Source organism: Neolamprologus brichardi, chromosome 10 (genome assembly GCF_056152115.1).
Source record: "Neolamprologus brichardi isolate AB-2024 chromosome 10, ASM5615211v1, whole genome shotgun sequence".
NCBI lineage: Eukaryota > Metazoa > Chordata > Actinopteri > Cichliformes > Cichlidae > Neolamprologus > Neolamprologus brichardi.
Genome location: NC_142113.1, coordinates 20,012,648 through 20,031,756, shown reverse-complemented (window position 1 = coordinate 20,031,756; position 19,109 = coordinate 20,012,648). Strand labels below are relative to the sequence as shown.

General features: G+C 39.4%; 5 protein-coding genes across 5 annotated transcripts; 4 read left to right on the top strand and 1 right to left on the bottom strand.

Moving 5' to 3' along the window:
- Window positions 1-5,733: 5,733 nt before the first annotated feature.
- LOC102796131 (claudin-4-like) lies at window positions 5,734-6,974 on the top strand. The gene has a single exon (XM_006784852.3). The coding sequence runs from the start codon at window positions 5,996-5,998 to the stop codon at window positions 6,641-6,643; it is 648 nt and encodes a 215-aa protein (XP_006784915.2). The 5' UTR covers window positions 5,734-5,995; the 3' UTR covers window positions 6,644-6,974.
- A 1,632-nt stretch (window positions 6,975-8,606) lies between these two features.
- LOC102795833 (claudin-4) lies at window positions 8,607-9,359 on the top strand. The gene has a single exon (XM_006784851.3). The coding sequence runs from the start codon at window positions 8,721-8,723 to the stop codon at window positions 9,357-9,359; it is 639 nt and encodes a 212-aa protein (XP_006784914.1). The 5' UTR covers window positions 8,607-8,720.
- A 1,215-nt stretch (window positions 9,360-10,574) lies between these two features.
- On the bottom strand, window positions 10,575-11,620 carry cldn29 (claudin 29). Its single transcript, XM_006784850.3, has one exon. The coding sequence runs from the start codon at window positions 11,565-11,567 to the stop codon at window positions 10,935-10,937; it is 633 nt and encodes a 210-aa protein (XP_006784913.1). The 5' UTR covers window positions 11,568-11,620; the 3' UTR covers window positions 10,575-10,934.
- A 1,128-nt stretch (window positions 11,621-12,748) lies between these two features.
- Window positions 12,749-13,407, top strand: LOC102795241 (claudin-like protein ZF-A89). The gene has a single exon (XM_006784849.2). It carries the CDS (start codon window positions 12,775-12,777, stop codon window positions 13,405-13,407), a length of 633 nt encoding a protein of 210 aa, XP_006784912.1. The 5' UTR covers window positions 12,749-12,774.
- Window positions 13,408-14,676: 1,269 nt separating this feature from the next.
- LOC102794959 (claudin-4-like) lies at window positions 14,677-15,420 on the top strand. The gene has a single exon (XM_006784848.2). The coding sequence runs from the start codon at window positions 14,686-14,688 to the stop codon at window positions 15,250-15,252; it is 567 nt and encodes a 188-aa protein (XP_006784911.1). The 5' UTR covers window positions 14,677-14,685; the 3' UTR covers window positions 15,253-15,420.
- The last annotated feature ends 3,689 nt before the right edge of the window (window positions 15,421-19,109 follow it).

Genomic DNA, 19,109 nt, shown 5'->3' with positions numbered 1-19,109 from the left:
CAGCTGTGCTCTCCTCCTGTGTCTCATTCCCTCGTCATCATTCTGTGTACTTAAGCCCTGTATCTTCCCCTGTTTGTTCGTATGTTTCATCCTCAGCATTTTCTGTCTTCCAAGTTACATTGTCCTTGTCTCTAATTTTTATGTTTCATGTTCAGGCTCTTGTCTCAGGTTCTTCGTTTGTTCATCCTTGTTTCTAGTTTTTTGGAATTTAAGTTTTTGTTCTGTTTTCTCCCGTTGCCTTTTGTTTTTTTGCAGCCCAAAATAAAGGCTTGATTTTTGTTAAACATTCACCAGCATCTCTGTGTCTGCATGTGGGTCTACCTTATCTCCTCTCAACGCCGTCTGCCTTGACAGACATTACAGCATACTTATAATTTAATCACACGTTCAAACCATTTGGTGAATAATGATCAGTCAGTGACCATCTGGTAACCCCTTGTGGCTACTAAAATAATAATAATAATACTAGTAAAGTATATATTTTTTGTTGTAGAAGGAGGGGTACATACATTTTTTTCTTTGACATTTAGCTTCATTTACTCTAATTCATTGAGAACTATCTTGCGAGTGCACTGAGCAGTATCGCTAAAGCCGGTTACTGCACATTAGAATTAGTTATAAAAATGAATTTGTTTTTTGAACATAGAAGCATCTAAATGTCTTCCTGGAGGTTGGTAAAGATATTAGTTAATATATGAATATATGAAGCTTTAAATACACATGGAGTAGTTTTAGATAAAATTATAAATCTAATTTTGGTGTGACAGTAATGTTTTTTTCATTCTTTCCTTCTCTGCTAACTTGTTTCTGTTGAATGAATTGTAAATACTAGTAATACCCCAGCTTGTGCCTTTGTGGGAAATAGAGAGATCATATCAATACTGTACCTGTGTTGTGTTACTAATTAAACTCAGTACACTACAACTTCAAGTGCAATGTACTCAACAGGATAAGAGATGCAAAACAAAAACTAGAAGCATGAATGCTGACTCAAGTGTTTTGATCGGCCAGTTATGCAACCCAGTTCCTGGAACTGCCTGTTGAGAATTATTCACCAAGAAGCAACAGGAAGACTATGACTACTGGAAAGTTTAGATATTATTTTGCCATAAAATGGTCTCAGAGAGCTGGATCTCAACTGAAAATAATTTGAATATGTTATTGAGAATGGTCTATGATTATTAATAGTGATATTTTTTAATATCATTTTCACTGAAGCAGATTTACATTGTGTGGATAATTTCAATGGATTGTTTTGTCAGTTGATGAATTAGTTTCAGTTTACAGAAGGATTACCCATTTTGTGTTTTCCACCTCTGTGTGTGTGTGTGTTTGAGATCCTTCTGAGATCCTTCATCATATCTAAAGGGGGTGTAAACAGGGATTTCAAGCGTAAACAGCAACCGTATCATTTGGTTAACTACCAGAGGATATCCAGATAGATAGATAGATAGAAAACATGAGAAGCATTTTTTCCTCTTTCACCTACAGTAACACTTAAACTGTTAGTCAGTTTTCAAATAATAGATAAAAACTTTATATTTAACATATTTAACTGAGTATTTATCTCTTTCCAGATTACAGATTGAACTGTCTGCAGCGCTACTTCATATAAGACATTAAAAGGCTTTTTTCATATTAAGATATTAATCACAAGCTCTCACTGAGATACAGTACTCTGCAAAAGTCTAATGCCATTTCTTCATCCACTCGTTTTGCTTCCAGATTTCTTCGAATGCTTTAAAATGGTCTTGATCAAAAGTTCTCTGGACTTTCCCAAGGTCTTTCTCAAGTTTTTCTTTGGACAGTGTTTGCTTTTTCACTCATTTTCAACAACAAAAACATTTCAGTAATGTTTTTTTTGTTTTTGTTTGTAAAGCCACTTTATATCTACAAATGAATCATTGAAGGATAAAAACAGGCCCCTAACTCAAATAAGAACCAAATTTACATCTAAAAGATTTACATCCCCAAAGACCTATTAACTGGAAATGTGGCTTATGTTAGCATGAGGAAATGAGAAAATTGAACAAGTGGTTAACAAAAGTTACAGTATCTGAAAGTCATTTCTTCAATCATGAAAGCAGAAAAATGTCAGATTGTGATCCATCACGCAGTACTACTTGGAAAGCGTCTGATTGATAGCAGCTTCATTTTTAAGCACAACAGCGATTCCAAACACACTATTAGCCATTTTGGCCTCTCCAGAGCTTGAATGGGAAGAAAAGTCTGCCAACATTGAGAGCTTTGAATGTCCTTCATGAAGCCTGGGAAATTATTTTTGAAGACTAAAGAAATTAAAAGGAACTTTTCCCAAGAGAGTTCAGGCTGTGCTGAAGAATGAAGGTGGACATACTAAATATTGACTTTTAAGCTAGTTAGAACTGTACAAACACGGTTTTTGCTTCATTTACTTTATTTTTACAGTTTGTATGTTTAGGAGATTTAAAAAATTTCTTTTTTCAAATATACTGATTTTTCAAGTTTCCAGCAAACTGCCAATCCCATTTCATTTCAAGCAGTTCAATGCACAGAGAGATGGTGATTTCCACAGGCAGCCTTTGTTGTCTGTTCTTCTGTTCTAGAAGCAGAACGTTGGTTACAAAGCCATAAATGCTTTAAAGGAGGGTGGAGCCTTGCATTTAATGGGTGCTTAGAGAGTTATGGTCACATAAGAAATGGAAATAAAGGATGTTTGAGCACAGGTGATAGCACACTTTCACAATCTTCCAGACATATATCTCTTAGTACATGTACTGCATCGCAAAAAAGGTTAAAGTAGATATCATTTTCTGTAAATGCAAAGTTTAAAATTAATAGGCTGCTTCTACTAACTGCAACCTCAGATTCTGGTTACGCAGAAAAAGAGTTCACATCACCAACTGCATACATGCGTGTGCACATGCCATACATGCACAAGCACAAAAATAGACACTGCTGTCACCTATTGGGCACAATGGGGAATGACAGATAAAAGGGGAGACATAGCAGATAAAACAGAGTTTATCATTCTCCTTTGATTTCGATCCTTTGATTTGCAGTTTGCAATAGCTGCAAAATCCAGACATGCCAAATATGTTGTACATCACCTCACTGACTACTCTTTGATGCCTTCATCCACTCACCCTAAATGAGCTTCATACACAACAAAAGCTCTTTTCTTGTAACCTTCAGCAAACAAAAAGCTCTTGTATGTTCACATTTACAATTGGCCTTTAGTCTGAGCTTCAGAACACTCACAGAGCTTCATTCACCTCCAACCTCAGCCTGCAGTTTGCACGCCTTCTTAATATTTTTCCCACTTCATAAATCACATATTTATTTGAAAAATAAAGTTTGGACGCTGTGTAAAATGTAAATAAAAACAGATTGAAATGATTTGTAAATCTCATAAACCCCCAATAGAACATGAAAAACATATCAGTTGTTTAAGGAAATGCACTATTTTAAAATATTTGCTGATTTTGAAGCAACATATCTCACTTTGTAGCATTGCCTCTTCTTTTAACAGCAGTGTGTAAACATCTGGAAATAAGGTAAGCACCTGCTGAACTTTTTGGGAGACAAAGATGGGAACCATCCACTAACCGCTCATTCATTCTGGATCTTTTTAACTGGTAAAAAGTCTGGACTGCAGGCAGGTCAGTTCAAAACTCTTCTACTATGAAGCCATTTTGCTGTAATAGATGCAATATGTGTTTTAGAATTGTCTTTGTTAAATATGCAAGGCAGCACGGTGGCACAGTAGTTAGCACTGTTGCCGCACAGCAAGAAGGTCCTGAGTTCAATTCCACCATCAGGCTGGGGTCTTTCTGTGTGGAGTTTGCATGTTCTCCCCGTGTTTGTGTGGGTTCCCTCCGGGTACTCCGGCTTCCTCCCACCGTCCAAAGACATGCAGCTTGTGGGGATAGGTTAATTGGATAATCCAAATTGTCACTAGGTGTGAATGTGCGAATGAAAGTGAGTGCGAATGGTTGTCTGTCCCTGTGTGTTGGCCCTGCGACAGACTGGCGACCTGTCCAGGGTGTACCCCGCCTCGCGCCCTATGACAGCTGGGATAGGCTCCAGCGCCCCCCGCGACCCTGAAAAGGATAAGCGGAAGCAAATGGATGGATGGAAATATGCAAGGCCTTTTCTGAAAAAGATGCCACCTGGAAGCTACTATATCCAAAGGCACTGCCATACCTTCAGAGATGCTGGCTTTTACACTGAGAGCTGTTGACAAGCTGGATGACCCTATTTTCCTTTTGACATGTTTTCCATGTTATATAGAGAATAAAATAGGAGTTTGGGAGATTTGCAAATCACATTATCTGTTTTATTGACATTTTAGACAGTGTCCAAACATGTTCAGAAATAAGATTGTATATTATTTTTTCTTTCTCCAGGAACAGTTTGAGAAAACAGAAGTGACAGGACAACAGGTGTGTCTTGTGAAGTGTATATGGAAGCATAGGTTGATTAGATATCACACATCACACACAAGAATGTTATAGGATAATATAAGTTCGTCAGTATTGAGCTACTGGGAGAGGCAACAATCTTACAATTTGTAAAGCAAACAGAGTGGAAGAGTGACATCCGGAGCTGGTTCATCTCCTGTTTTCCTTCATGCTGACTGTAAGTGACACCCTACACTACGTGCACTTCTTTGAAAAAAACCCACACACCAGTAATTCATGAATTTGGTGAAGAGTAAGTGCTTGAAAGATTTACACTACTACGCTTACATGTTATTTCTGCTACTTTTTCATTCGACGTCAAACACAAATGTACAGCAAACAGTTAGGTGTACTTTGTTCTTTTCATTTCAATTTATGATTTAATTATTTTACTGTTCTTAATTTACTTAAATCTGAACCTTTGTATTTTACACTGGATGCAGTTATCTAATAAAATAGGTCAGGGATTACCGAAGTGTGGGCTGGGGCCCCCTGGTGGGCTGCGAAGGTACTGCAGGTGGGCCATAGTAGTAAGAGAAATTCTGTATAAATTTACTCTCAAGTATGTACAAGTAGATATTTATATAAATATATTCTTTTATATAAAAAGCAAATTAAAACTGGTAATAGGAGGTGGGCAGTTTGTGATATCACTTGTTACTCCAACTTGCATATGACTGGATAGTATTGGCATTTTATAAAAAACTGTTTGTGTTATTTATGATTTCTTAAAAAACTAATTATAAGGAAATATATCACTCTCTCTTTGGGACTTTGGGAAAAGCAGATGAAGATAATTTGATGTCAAAGATTATTAATACTCATATCAGATTAAAACTGATCATTATTGTTTTTAGGGACATAGTCAAAGCCTAATCAAGCAAATGATTGTACTCTTAACTTCACTTTTAATATTAAAACCAATTAAAGTATTCAAATTAACTTTAAGTGAAAGAATAATATTCCCCTCAGTCCTGAGCTGTGTCCACCCCCCTCAACCTCCTGACATGCTGTAAAGTGAAAGATACAGTTCCTCCAGAGAGTCTTTTGCAAGGCCATTTATGTGCATTTACTTGAGAGAGAACTCCAGCGGGATGCCATCCATTATCAGCGCAGGTGTAACACAACAAAAACACTGAGCACATGACCATTTTTGGTTAGTCGGAAGTTTTGGTCAGAGGTGTTGTCATTTCAGACTGACTGAGTCACCAGACATTCAGGACATCACTCCACCCACCTGCTCACCTGCTCACCTGTTCAGGTGAAACTTTATATTTAGGGAGTGGACCTGAAGAGCAGGTGCTGATGACGGTTTGCTGTTTCTCCATTGCCCCTCCTCCATCAGGCATTTGTACCTGCTCCACTCCTCACCCATTCAGCAGACTCGTCTGACCGGCAGAAAACTCGACTTCATCGCAAGGAAGAAACAAATATTCAACAGCCTGTATCACTCCACAGTGAGAACGTCGATACGCACTCAGAGCTTTATCAGCAACCTCTGAAAAGAGAAAGGACTTTAATTTGAAGCAGCTTGAAGAACAAATCTGACCAAAATGGTGTCTGCTGGCTTCCAAATGCTGGGTGCAGCCTTGGGGATCCTTGGCTGGATTGGAGTCATCGTTGTGTGCGCTGTTCCCATGTGGAGGGTCACTGCTTTTATTGGCAGCAACATTGTCACCTCACAGGTCATCTGGGAAGGTATCTGGATGAGCTGTGTGGTCCAGAGCACAGGCCAGATGCAGTGCAAGGTCTACGACTCCATGCTCGCCCTCACCGGAGACCTCCAGGGTGCTCGGGCCCTGACTATCATTTCCATTGTGGTAGGCGTCATGGCTATTCTGCTTGCTGTAGCTGGAGGAAGATGCACCAACTGTGTGGAGGATCAACAGCAAAAAGATAAAGTGGCTGTCGCAGCTGGGGTTATGTTCATCATCGCTGCGGTCCTCTGCCTTGTCCCTGTCTGCTGGACAGCCAACACTATTATCCAGGAGTTCTACAGCCCTCTTCTGAACGCGGCCCAGAAGAGAGAGATGGGTGCCTCGCTGTATATCGGATGGGGTGCTTCTGCTTTGATGCTTATCGGAGGGGGATTACTCTGTGCCAGCTGCCCCAAAAAAGAAAAAGTACCCCACAATGCAAGGTACACAGCTGCCACTAGGTCTGATGCCTCAGCACCAATATCTGGGAAAGGCTACGTCTGAAATATTTACTGGGACAGATGCAGCAGAGTTTATGGGTTATGTGTGTTGGTAATTCAGGTTACTTGATGAAACGTGACTCCTCATGACACTGTTGGAGTGTTTTGAGATGATGTTAACACCAAGATAGGAACCACACCCAAGTCTACATAGTCCATAGCTGTGTGTGTGTGTTTGTGTCAAAAGTACTATGTTGTGTAAGTACTAACAAGTCTAGTATATCCATATGCTTATGTATCTTTTTTAAATGTTCACTTTTGCTCCTGTGCTTGTAGATTGTTTTTCAGAACTATATATACAAAATTCTCAATGCACCACTTCTACTGTAAATAAATATTTTTACTGTTTACAAATATGAGAATACGTGTTTTTTGTTTCCACTCAATGTTTGTGTTCAACAGGATTCATTCAGTTGTCACCCATAATCACATTTAAAGGAAATTCTAACATTAAAAACAGTGTATTTACAGTATCCATACTCTTTCTATTGTGCGTTTGACACATTTTTAATGTATATTAATTGCAACATACATGTTCATTATGTACCACGGCATAATCAAAACAAGGATGCTTAAAAAACAAACGTCACAGTATCTGAGAAGCAACCATTCTCAGACTTTCTGGTTGAACAGGTTTGGGTGTGGCAAGAATAATACTGGCTGGAAACCGGCTTGTCTGGTTAAACTGTGAACCTACAACAAAGGTATTTGGACTTTGAATGTAGTCACAGGACCAAGTTTTATTTGTTAGGGGAGTAAATATTTAAAAAGAAACAAAGTCTTGTAGTAAGCAAACATTTCTGGAGTGTAAAACAATCCACGGTTCTTATATAGTGCTTTTCTTCTCTATCTGAGCACTCAAAGCACTTTACACAACTAATTCATTCAGCCAATCACATTTTGTAAGTGTTTACTACATAACATTCATAGACATTCACACTCCGATGGATGTATCTTGCCCAAGGATATTTGGCATGCAGACTAGAGGAGCCTGGGACTGAACCACCAGCCATCTGGTTAGTAGCTGACCTGCTCTACAACCTGAGCTACAGTCAGCTCTTAACTTATGTCTGTGAAGGTGTGTGAAGGTTTTCAGTCATCCAGGTCATCGTAGTCTAAGGAGCTTGGAAAGAAAAGCATCTGGAGTTGCTTGAAGACATAGAAAAGCCACCTCCACAGGACAAGACTCGGCGGTCCATCTGCATCTAAAGGACAAAGGTCACTCCTTAGATGATGTCAATGTTCACATTCTGGACAGAGAGAACAGATGGTTTGAAAGAGGAGTGAAAGAAGCCATCATTGTTCACTGTGAGCGATCATCTTTGAACAGAGGCGGTGGTTTTCGACACCAACTGTCTGCCATCTATAATCCAGTTTTGAGATCCCTTCCCAGACGCCTTAACGCCAACTCACATCCTGAGCCATCTGACCTCAGGAAATCACATGATACGGTGCGGCCAGCTTTCACAATTAGCTCTCCCAAAACCTTGGCTGATTGTGACCTACACCCACTTTCACACCTTGGCTCATGTGATTAGGTAGAGGATCATCAGGGGCTCCATTGTCCCTCTTTGGGGGGACAATGGAGCCCCTGATGACACACCCAGAACTGAAGAAGCTTCTGGTATGAGTTTTTTTTTTGCTCAGAGACTGACCTTACCTTTGTGTGCATGCATGTTTGTAGGTGTGTGTGTATGTGTGAGAGAGAGTGTGCGTGTTTGTGTGAGGACACCTGAGGATCTGATAGCACTGTTGTTCCCACTGTTGAAGTCTTGAACGACTGAATAAAGCTTGTTTGTGTGGGGACAATGAAGGAAGCTAGAGAATAAGGTCTGTGGATATCAGGTCTCCAGTTTCCCCCTTTGTCTGAGGACACAGAAACTCCACCCTGAAACACAGCAGCAAGTATCTATCTTCTCACAGCTAGGCACAGGAACATTAGACCACAGCAAATCCATCATCAGACAGGTGTATCTGCAGCACATACAAGACTGGAGTGTGGTAAAATTTCTTGTGGTGCCAACTTTTTCTTTTTCTTATTTCTTGAATTTTGCGTAGAAATCTGTTGCAGCAGCATTTTCATGGCTTCTCAGGGCCTCCAGATCTTGGGTGTTTTACTGGCCTTCTTTGGTTGGCTGGGCGCCATCATCACCTGCAGTTTGCCCATGTGGAGAGTCACCGCTTTCGTGGGGGCAAATATCGTCACAGCCCAGGTGATCTGGGAAGGCTTGTGGATGAGCTGTGTGGTCCAGAGCACGGGGCAAATGCAGTGTAAGATGTACGACTCCATGCTGGCTCTGCCTCAGGACCTGCAGACTGCCAGGGCCATGGTGATCATCTCTGTGATTGTTGGGATATTCGGCATCCTCATGGCTGTGATCGGAGGAAAATGCACCAACTGCATGGAGGATGACGTGGCCAAAGCTAAAACCTGCATCGTGGCTGGAGTGATATTCATAATAACTGCCTTGCTGATCTTGATTCCTGTATCGTGGTCAGCTCATGCAGTAATCAGTGACTTTTATAACCCCCTAGTGGTTGAGGCTCAAAGAAGGGAGCTTGGATCTTCACTTTACATAGGCTGGTGCTCTGCTGCGGTGCTGCTGATGGGAGGTGGTCTTCTCTGCAGCAGCTGTCCCCCAAAAGTTGGTGGCAGACCCTACATACCTGCCAAATTCACACCTGTAAGAAGCATATCTTCAAATGTTGACTATGTGTGAGTGTCTCAGCTACAATGCTAATAAAAAGGCACAGCAGTGTACTCGAACAATTCTGAAAGCTGAAGGCAGTTAAAAAAAACGAAAAAAACAGATCGCATTTTACTACATTTAATAGGTTTCATACATGTCTTGATCATATCTTGATTCTTTTTTTAAGTATATTTTAGGTTACTGAATGAATGTCAATGCTATTTTTAGATTAAATGTGTATTTTTCACAAATAAATGTTTTGCATGAATACCACCAAGTTTGTCATATATATCGTGTAAGTTGCATGTGAAGAGAAACGGACTTGATTGTATGCAGAATTTTTTAAAGCTCCCACTAATAATGGATAATGGATAATGAGTCTTCAATTGCCAGGAAATTTGAACCTTTTGAAGTGGGAGTGCTTATTTGAACCTTATTGAACCTTGTGACAAATGAAAAAAGAAACCCAACTTGCATATAATGTCTAAATTGTATTGTTCACAGCTTAGCTCAAAAACATGAGTGACTTAGGGTTTGAAAAAAAAAAATCCCACTGATGACATCGAGGTCTGAAAAACTTGTGCATGAAATGTGACACACTTGGTATTACAGGGTTTAAGTACCAAAAAGACAAAGCTTTGTTCATGCAGCTCCTCCTCCTTTCCTGGAACTCAGAGTACAGACACATTGTAACCCAAACTGGAACTATAAGCTACTTCTTAGTAACCTCTAATGACAAAACGTTCAAGAATTCAAGGGAGTAGACTCCTAGGAAGTTGGCCGTGTAGTAAAGACAGGAATTTACAGTTTCTGTCTTCAGTAAAATAGACAGTCTGTTGTTCAGATTTGTGTTACTAAGGGAACCCCTTTTCACCTCTAAAGAATGGATATTTACACTTTGCCCAGTAAGAGGACATCTGCCAAGTCTTGGAAAGACGATATATCCTAAACCACCTGAATGGGGTTTTTTTGTTCCCTGATTTTCAGTTGAAACCAGTGAGGACAACACAAATACAACACCACTGTGATTTATAAACATTGTTCCTGGACCAGTTTTGGCCTCTTGGGAGATAGCAAGAGGATAAAGTAAAAGTAGCAGTACCATCAGTTAAGTTAAAGTTAAAAACAGCCCCCCCCCACCAAAAAAAAGTGGTGTATACATTCAAAAGTAAAAGCAATGCAGAATTTATCTTAACGTTAATATTATTGGGAAATTAAGTATTATCACGAGTTGTATTTGAAAACCAAGTCTGAATTGTAAAAACAACTACCAGAGTGGTCGATCTGCTGATGGTGGTGGAGGTGGGGAATCAGATCCCAAAACATCTTACTGAATTAAGCAGAATAACTACAATTAAAAAATTACATGTGGCAATAAACTGTTTATTGGTTAAAATCACTTAAAGAACTTTAATATAGGAGTTAGAAAAAAAAAAAACCCAGCACACCAATCCTGCAGTACTCTAACATCACACACACTTTGACAGACAAAAGGCCATAGTGTTAGTCACACCTGCACTATGCATACACTGTGATAAGAAACAGGTTTGTACTCTTTGTGAAAGAGGTCATGCTCATCCACTTCTCATGTCATGCAATGCAATCTTAGACAAATTCCTTGCCGGGTGTTGTTGATTTAGGTGCCGAGTACTTCGCACCACTGTAGCGGTTGTCTCCTGATGGGCACTGACAACAGAGAAGTGAACCACCAATCAGTAGTAACCCTGCTGCGCCCCAGCCCACGTACAAACAGGCACCCAGCTCTCTCCTCTGAGCATCTGGAACCATGGGGTTGTAAAAGTCCTTTATGATGGTATTAGCAGGCAGCGACACAGTCACAAGACACAGAGCCCCACTCAGGATGAAGAAAAAGCCTGCAGAGATGGCAACTCTGGCTTTTGCCATTTTGTCCCCAACACAGGTGGTGCATTTACCTCCAACCACAGAAAGCAGCAGGCCAAACAAAGAAAACAGGATGGAGATGACGATCATGGCTCGAGCTGCCTGGAGGTCTGGAGGCAGGGCCAACAGGGAATCGTAGACCTTGCACTGCATCTGGCCGGTGCTTTGCACCACACAGCTCATCCAGAGTCCTTCCCAAATGGTTTGAGCCACCACAATGTTATTTCCAATGAAAGCAGATACCTTCCACAAGGGCAGCATGCAGATCAGTATGTTTCCAATCCATCCCAGCACAGCCAACCCAACACCCAGAATCTGCAACCCTAAAGAAGCCATAACAGCTTTTTCCCCCTTTTTTAGACAAGTCAGTTCTTTGCAGGGTTTCCAAATAAAAGTCCACTCTCAGCAGAAGTTTTATATGACCTACAAATCCCCCCAGAATACAGCCCTCCTCTGGGTGGGCTCTGGCTCCACTGCATCAATCACGCTCCCTTTGAGTTCAGAGGTTTTCTTGACAACAAAGAGGCCCACTTGTCCCCAAACAGAGCCCAGAGAAAGAAAAGAAGCTTTAACAGTGCAAATCAAGGGGGAATTTTTTTTTAAATTAATTTTAAATATATGGAATGATGCACAAACCCAACCACATCATGTTAGGTTTAATAAAAAAAATTCAAATGTCTGAGCAGCGACTCTAAAGCAGGGTAAACATTTTTGTTGCCTCTGGAGAAAGAAAGTAAGAAATCCCACAAGCATAAAAAAGTAGTAAGTTTGATTTGGTTAAAAATATCAAAATCAAACCAAATCAAACTTACTGAAAACAGAAACTATCAAAACCCATTACCTGATAAGATAGGCTCATTAAAACAGAATCCAACCATACCAAGGAGGATCACAGGTTGAGAAACAACCAATGTGGTGCATGTATAATTTAATACTGTCTGTTTCTTTTGTTTTTTCCCCAAGCCAATGCCTCACACCTAATTACCACAGGTGGACTCACTCAGCTTGATTGCTGCACTGGTAAAAGAAAATGAAATCAGATGTAAAACCAAAAGCAATCATTATGATCTCATATTGTTACAGGAGATACTAAAGTCAATGTTAAAATGCAATCTTTAAAATCACTCTTCTTCTCATTGTTATGTTCTTGGCAAAACTGCTACTTTTGTCTGAGTGAATTCATAGCCTCACAAAAAAATAACAAATGAAAAAGACATTAATTTAGGTGGAAGATTTTTATTCTAAACACTCTTTTCATTTCAGTTTTCACAGCACTTTTGCAAACATTCATCCATTTTCTTATTGGCTTATACATTTAAGGGTTGGAGGGGATCTGGAACATATGCCAGCTATCACTGGGCAGGAGGTCAGTCCTAATGACCACAGGTGTTTTCACTTTGAACACTTCTGAATAACCAATCAGGAGAAACCACGAGCCTCCCATGTGGATATAAAAGCTGCAGTTGAGGGCTGCAGTCATGTGTCTTGTTGTGTTTCCAGTTGATGCTTCCTCACAGCTCTCTGTTGCGCCAGAAGAGACATTATGGCATCTGCAGGACTTCAGATCTTGGGCATCATTTTGGCAGTGATTGGCTTTTTTGGAGACATAATTACCTGTGCTCTGCCATTGTGGAAGGTGTCTGCTTTCATTGGAAACAACATTGTGACAGCACAAGTTTTCTGGGAGGGCCTCTGGATGAACTGTGTGATGCAGAGCACTGGCCAGATGCAGTGCAAGGTCTACGATTCCATGCTCGCTCTTCCTCAAGACCTGCAGGCAGCCCGTGCTCTGGTTGTGATCTCCATCTTGGTCACCCTAATGGGACTCCTGCTTGCCATCGCAGGCGGAAAGTGCACCAACTGCATTGAAGAGGAGACTGCCAAGAGTAAGGTGGCCATTGCTGCGGGCGTGGTGTTCATTGTTGGTGGCATCCTGTGCCTCATCCCTGTATCCTGGTCTGCTAATGAGGTCATCAGGAACTTCTACAACCCAATCATGTCTGACGGACAGAGGAGAGAGCTTGGAGCATCGCTGTTCATTGGCTGGGCTTCATCTGGACTCCTGATCATTGGAGGTGCACTCCTTTGTTGTCAGTGCAAGCAGCCTAAAGATGGTGGATACTCTGTCAAATACTCTGCTCCACGCTCTGCCACAGGTGGTGGAGCATATGTTTAAATGTCTGCAAGAGGTTGGAATGGCTGTAGACTTTGACCCTCAAGAGAAATGGACTAGGCTGTTTTTTATGGACTAAATATTTAGGTGTTTTTACTGTAATTTTGATTTAATAAAACTTTTCACTAACTTGACTATGGTTGTGCTTTTTTTTTTTTTTTTTTTTATGTTCTCAGATGGTTTGGTCCAGAATGCTAATTGTGTTACCCCCTCTAGTTCTGTACTCCCCATAGGCTTTTGGTATTATTATTATTATTATTATTATTATTATTATTTATTTTATTTTTTTTTTAATTTATTAATATTTTTATAAACTTTACTCTAGTGGAGGGTTTCAATGAGTAAAAGCTAAAAGGCTGCTTTTGTAGACAGCACTTTCTAGCAAACATGGTAGACTTTAGTCTCCAGCTCACAACTAAAACGCAAACTCTGGGAATTTAGAGAAGGCAGCTAACTGCATGCAAATTGTCTTGCAGAATTTAAACTAAAAGGCAACAAAAATGCCAATCCAGAATCAGCAAAAATGCGCTATAAAGTCATGAGGTGCACTTGAATTGATATAGTATTTGGGGGGGCAGTAGTACAAAATAAGCTAATAAGCTAAAAATCTATCTGGCCTGACATACAGCTGGTGTTTGATGCTGAAGTGTTTGGTCTGCTTTTAATTGCTGGTTGCTAGGTAACATGTCATGTAATGACGGTTTTGTGGCTATAGGTTTGAATTTTGTGCATAAGGTGTGATTGGTGCATAAAGTCCCAAATGGATCATTTTACCTTGTCATGAGCTAACATAGGCTTTGTTTATTTAGTAAGTTTAAAACATTTAAGTGCCAAGAAATATTCATAAAAATGCATCAGTAATTTGATACTGGTCTAGTTTTTCATGCATTCTGGTAATATGTGAAAGTACTTTAAAATACAAGAAGTATACCTCATGAAATCTGCAGTCTCTATATTGCTGGTTTAAATGAGCAATCTGTTTATTCTTTGTAATGACAAAGCAAGTTTTTATACACGATTGCTTCTGTTAATGGCCTTCTACTAGTTTTTCAGGTCAAGCAGGAATCAAGAGAAACAGGAAACTTGCCACAGAACATCGAGTCCCCTCCCTGTTGCCTTTCTCATACCTGAGGAGCAAAACAACAAAGCAAAACCCAACCAGCAGCATTTACAGACAACTGAAAGCTGGAAGTAAAAATGATCTTAAACTCAACTGGAGGTTGATTTTGATGTGGTTTTTTTTTTTTTTAACTTTAAATACAGACTTTATTTTCTGAAAACATGAAGACTCAGATTGTTGGTGTGTGTTTGGCAATCCTCGGTTTTCTTGGCACCATCCTCATCTGTGCGCTGCCCATGTGGAAGGTGTCGGCATTTATACAGTCAAACATCATCACTGCTCAGGTGTTTTGGGAAGGCTTATGGATGAACTGTGTGTTCCAGAGCACGGGTCAGTCACAATGCAAAAACTATGACTCAATTTTGGCTTTACCACAAGAGCTGCAAGCCTCCAGGGCTCTAATCTGCGTGTCTATTGCTGTCAGCGTGGTGGCCATCGGGCTCACAGTGGTTGGAGCTCGATGCACTTCTTTCTTTGATTATGACCAACTGACCAAATCCAATGCCGGCATTGCAGGAGGTGTGGTGTTTATTATAGCAGGGATTGTGTGTATTATTCCTGTCACTTGGTCAGCTTACAGCATCATCACAGGGTTTTTTAATCCTGTGGCCACAACAGGAAGACAAGGAGAGCTGGGAGCTTCTATATATTTGGGATGGGTATCTGGAGCACTCCTCGTCATTGGAGGAATTACTTTGTGCACCACCTACAGATGCTGTAGAGGATGAGAGAGCATGCTGTAGAACATCCAATACATGCTGCAGTTAACAGTTCACAAGACAATGTGTGCACTCTCAAAGACTTTTTTGTTTTGGGCTTTGAACTTCTATTTTCATCATTTTTGTCAACCTGTAATTGCACTATATTGAAATTTTACAACAAATCTTAATGAAATGTGACACATTAAAATAGTAAATTGCATATACAATTATGTATTTTAATATTTTTAAAGATCTGCAAGGAAAATGAAGTCTGTTTGAGCTACTCTTGGATTGTATGTATGTTGCATATGATAATACAAAATGTTTACTGAAAAAATGTCCGATATGCTGTGTAGAGCACATGTTTTAAAAATTTAAATGAACAGTATTTGTTTAAGGCTCATAATCTTACACAATATTTGTATTACTGCATGTTTGAAAAAGTCTTTTTGCAATAAGAAAATTATACTTTCAGTGAATTTCAGTGATAGTTTTAGTGGAAGTTAGACAAAATGAAGTAAACCAGTCAGCTACAGAAAAATAAGCTATTACAGTTTATTAAAAAATTAGGTAAAAATAGGTATGAATTCAGTGGTAGACTTTGTAACATTTTTTTAACTATGTGTTATCCATTGTTTGTGCATGTTGTACTCTGTAAATGGGAAAAAAAAACCTTTGTGTATTTGTATCTTAACAAAAATAAAAAAAATTCACTACTTTGGAGGACAATTTTTTATTGCTATTTTGTAAAACTGCTAATTGCACTTAGGACTGTTCGATATGACGATATATATCGGATAACGATATGAAAACATTATCGTTTCATATTATACGCTATCATTTGTTTCGTGATGTCGCAAAATTGTTTAAGGGCAATATTTTTTCATCGTTTTGATGGTCACTGTAGTGGTTACATTATTTTCTTAAAGCTCTCTTTTTTTATATTTAAAATAACCACAGTACAGACGGATAAGCGACTGTTTTTATGCATTGGTTTGTTAGCAACAACAATGGTAAACCCAGCGCGTAGCTCTGCCGCCCGCTTGTTTATTTTCCACATGAACCTTTCACAATAAAGCTGAAGATCCTGTTGAGATTCTTTAAAATAAACTGAAATGATGACAAAATGGATTATTGTCAAACATTAAATTGTAGAATATGCATCGAACAAATTACTTCAAATTAAAACATGAAGTAAGTATAAATGGCACTTACAGGTACCACGTGGATGCAGGCACAGAGAATACCGGCATGGCCAGTGAAGATGAGGCAGAGCCAGATAGCTCCAAACAGAAGGCAAACCGTGTTATACTCACAAAGAACATGGCGGCCGCATTGGTCCAAACACTCCAGGTAAATGACGCCCAGCTGAAACACTTCACTCAAGTCGAGTTGCCCGAGATTCACACAATTTACAGAAAATGTCAGGACAATAAATGTCTCATATCGGGATATGAGATTTTGGTCATGTCGCACATCCCTAATTGCACTTTCTACATGAAAGTATCTCAGAGGCTCAGTGCTCAATATCAACCCTTTCTGTGAGTGTAAAAGCCTGAAAACCTGACTGTGTAGCCCAGAAGTGTTTGAATATTTGTTTTATGCGTACATTCACAAACAGCTCAGAAGCTGCCTCTTTTCAAATGATGTATTCATATCATTATTGAGCTCATTGTCTGTTGTTTAACAGTTTAAAAAAGCATCTTTTCTCTCTACTTGAAATTAAAGGAGATGAGAGTCTGTTGAATTTCTTTTTCTTTTTTTGGAGTTGCAGTGGATGATTAAGACTTGCTTCATGTGGTTCATTGCTTCAGAGCTATATTTCTTAAATGGGTCAGCAGGACTGGCGGCAGGCTGAAGTGGGGGGTTGGTGCTGTGGCTTTTGGATGTTTAGTGTAGTGTAGTGTAGTGTAGTGTTTTGCATGTGAACTGCCACATGCAAAATATGTGAGAAATCTTTTGTGGGATCAAGCGTTGTGACTGCAAAGTTGTCAAGTTCATGCATGTCACATAATATACTCCACCTTTTGGAGTAGAACAGCTAGGAGAGGTTCCATTGGTGGAGGGTATGGACTGCCCTCAGAGCACCAAGCCAATTGACAGAAACCCAGCGATTCTCTTTGAGTAAGCTCTTGACTTCTCCTTCTTTCCTAAATTAAAAAAATCTCACACTGACCACTTCCTGCCACCCCTCCTCTTTGAAACATCAGTAATGCTTTGTGATGGTGACATGTAGGAGGGGTTGAGTAGGGTTGTAGGGTACAATTTGTGTGAGCGAGATGCAATGCAAAGTCAACCTCTTACATACAGCATTTCTCGATATGTATTCAGTGAATATCTGCTCTACACGTAAAGAACACAAAACATACCAGATCTTAAAATGTGGATTTGGTGTTGTGTAATATTTGGTCTGGTTAGGTTGACCACTCATTGCTAGGTTGGATTTCCCAGCCCCAGCAGAGTCCACAGACAAGAAACAGAAGCCCAACTCGCTCCCAAATTTTCTTTTCAAAAAAAGGTGTTACACAAAATGAGACCTTTTACTATTGCAATTTAACTGGCTAACCATCAAGCAGGGGGTCTTTGGAAATAAAAATCAGGTCAGACATCTTATTACAGTATGTTTAACTGAAGCCAAAGCAAAAACGTTTTATTCATATTCATATCATCAATATTTTCCAAGTTTCAGGCCAACTAGCTTTAAGCATGAACATCATGGGATACATTCTAGTTTCAACAACAAAACTGCACCAGTATATCTATTACATAGAGCAACATAAAAGAAGAATTGGTACGGTGAATGTTTCATCTTTGATTTTTTAAATAATTTACTGAAGAAAACATTAAAAAGTGCACATTGGGTAATCTTTCAAGATGTAGAATATGAAATGTCTAATTTCTGCTTACATTTTGATGCAAGCTTCTCCTTCTAGCCACGATTGCTTTTATTTGAAAATAATTTTAATATAGTCATTTGTTAACACTTGCCGTTGTATTTTATAGGTGTGAAATGTGGAAAAACTAATGGTGTTTACATGTTGTCATATCAATGAAGCAAATTTAGTTTCTTTAGTTTTCCAAAATCTTGTGGTATGGATTGAAAAGTTTCTCAGGATCAAATTTATCACTCTACAACTGATATATTCTGCATGTACACAATATTTACATGCACCACCCACAGATGCTAAACAAGAAGAGAAATCAGTACTGGAACAGACAGTGTTATCCACCAAATACAAAACAGTGCTGTAGTTGTCAGAGTACAATAATGTGTTCACTGATAGAATTCAGTTGTTTCGGACATTGATTGAAGCTCTACATTAATTATGTATTATTATCTTGAACTTCACATCATATGAAAAATGCAGCAAATAGAGCTGTAAAGTAAATGGCTTTAGCATCTAGACCACAAATCATCATTTTGCAATAATATTGTCATGATGCATGTGTATCTGGTATTATTCTGCTTGAATCCTGTGGTTTACTGTGTCCGCCCATGTGGGTGGAGCTCTGGGTGCTCACCTGTTTCTATCACCTGTAGTGTAGAAACAAGTTCACCATTGTAACCAAGCTTTAATTTTATTCCCACTGTACGTCACCATGTTTTCCTTCACTACTGTTAACTGCTCATTTTTCTCCCTGTGTCTGTGTGGGTTCTCTCCAGGTACTCCAGCTGTCTCCATTCCCCCCATTTAGTTTTAATGTCCTTGCATTTAAAAATTATTATGAGTCACTAAATTTTCAACCAGTTTACAGGTACTTTAGTGTGAACATAATCCCCATATGGGTGTGGTTAGTTTTATGGGTAATCTACAAATGTTGACTACAAACTTTTCTAAACACAGTCAGTTTATTTCGACATGAGTTACCCAATCTGCCATCTT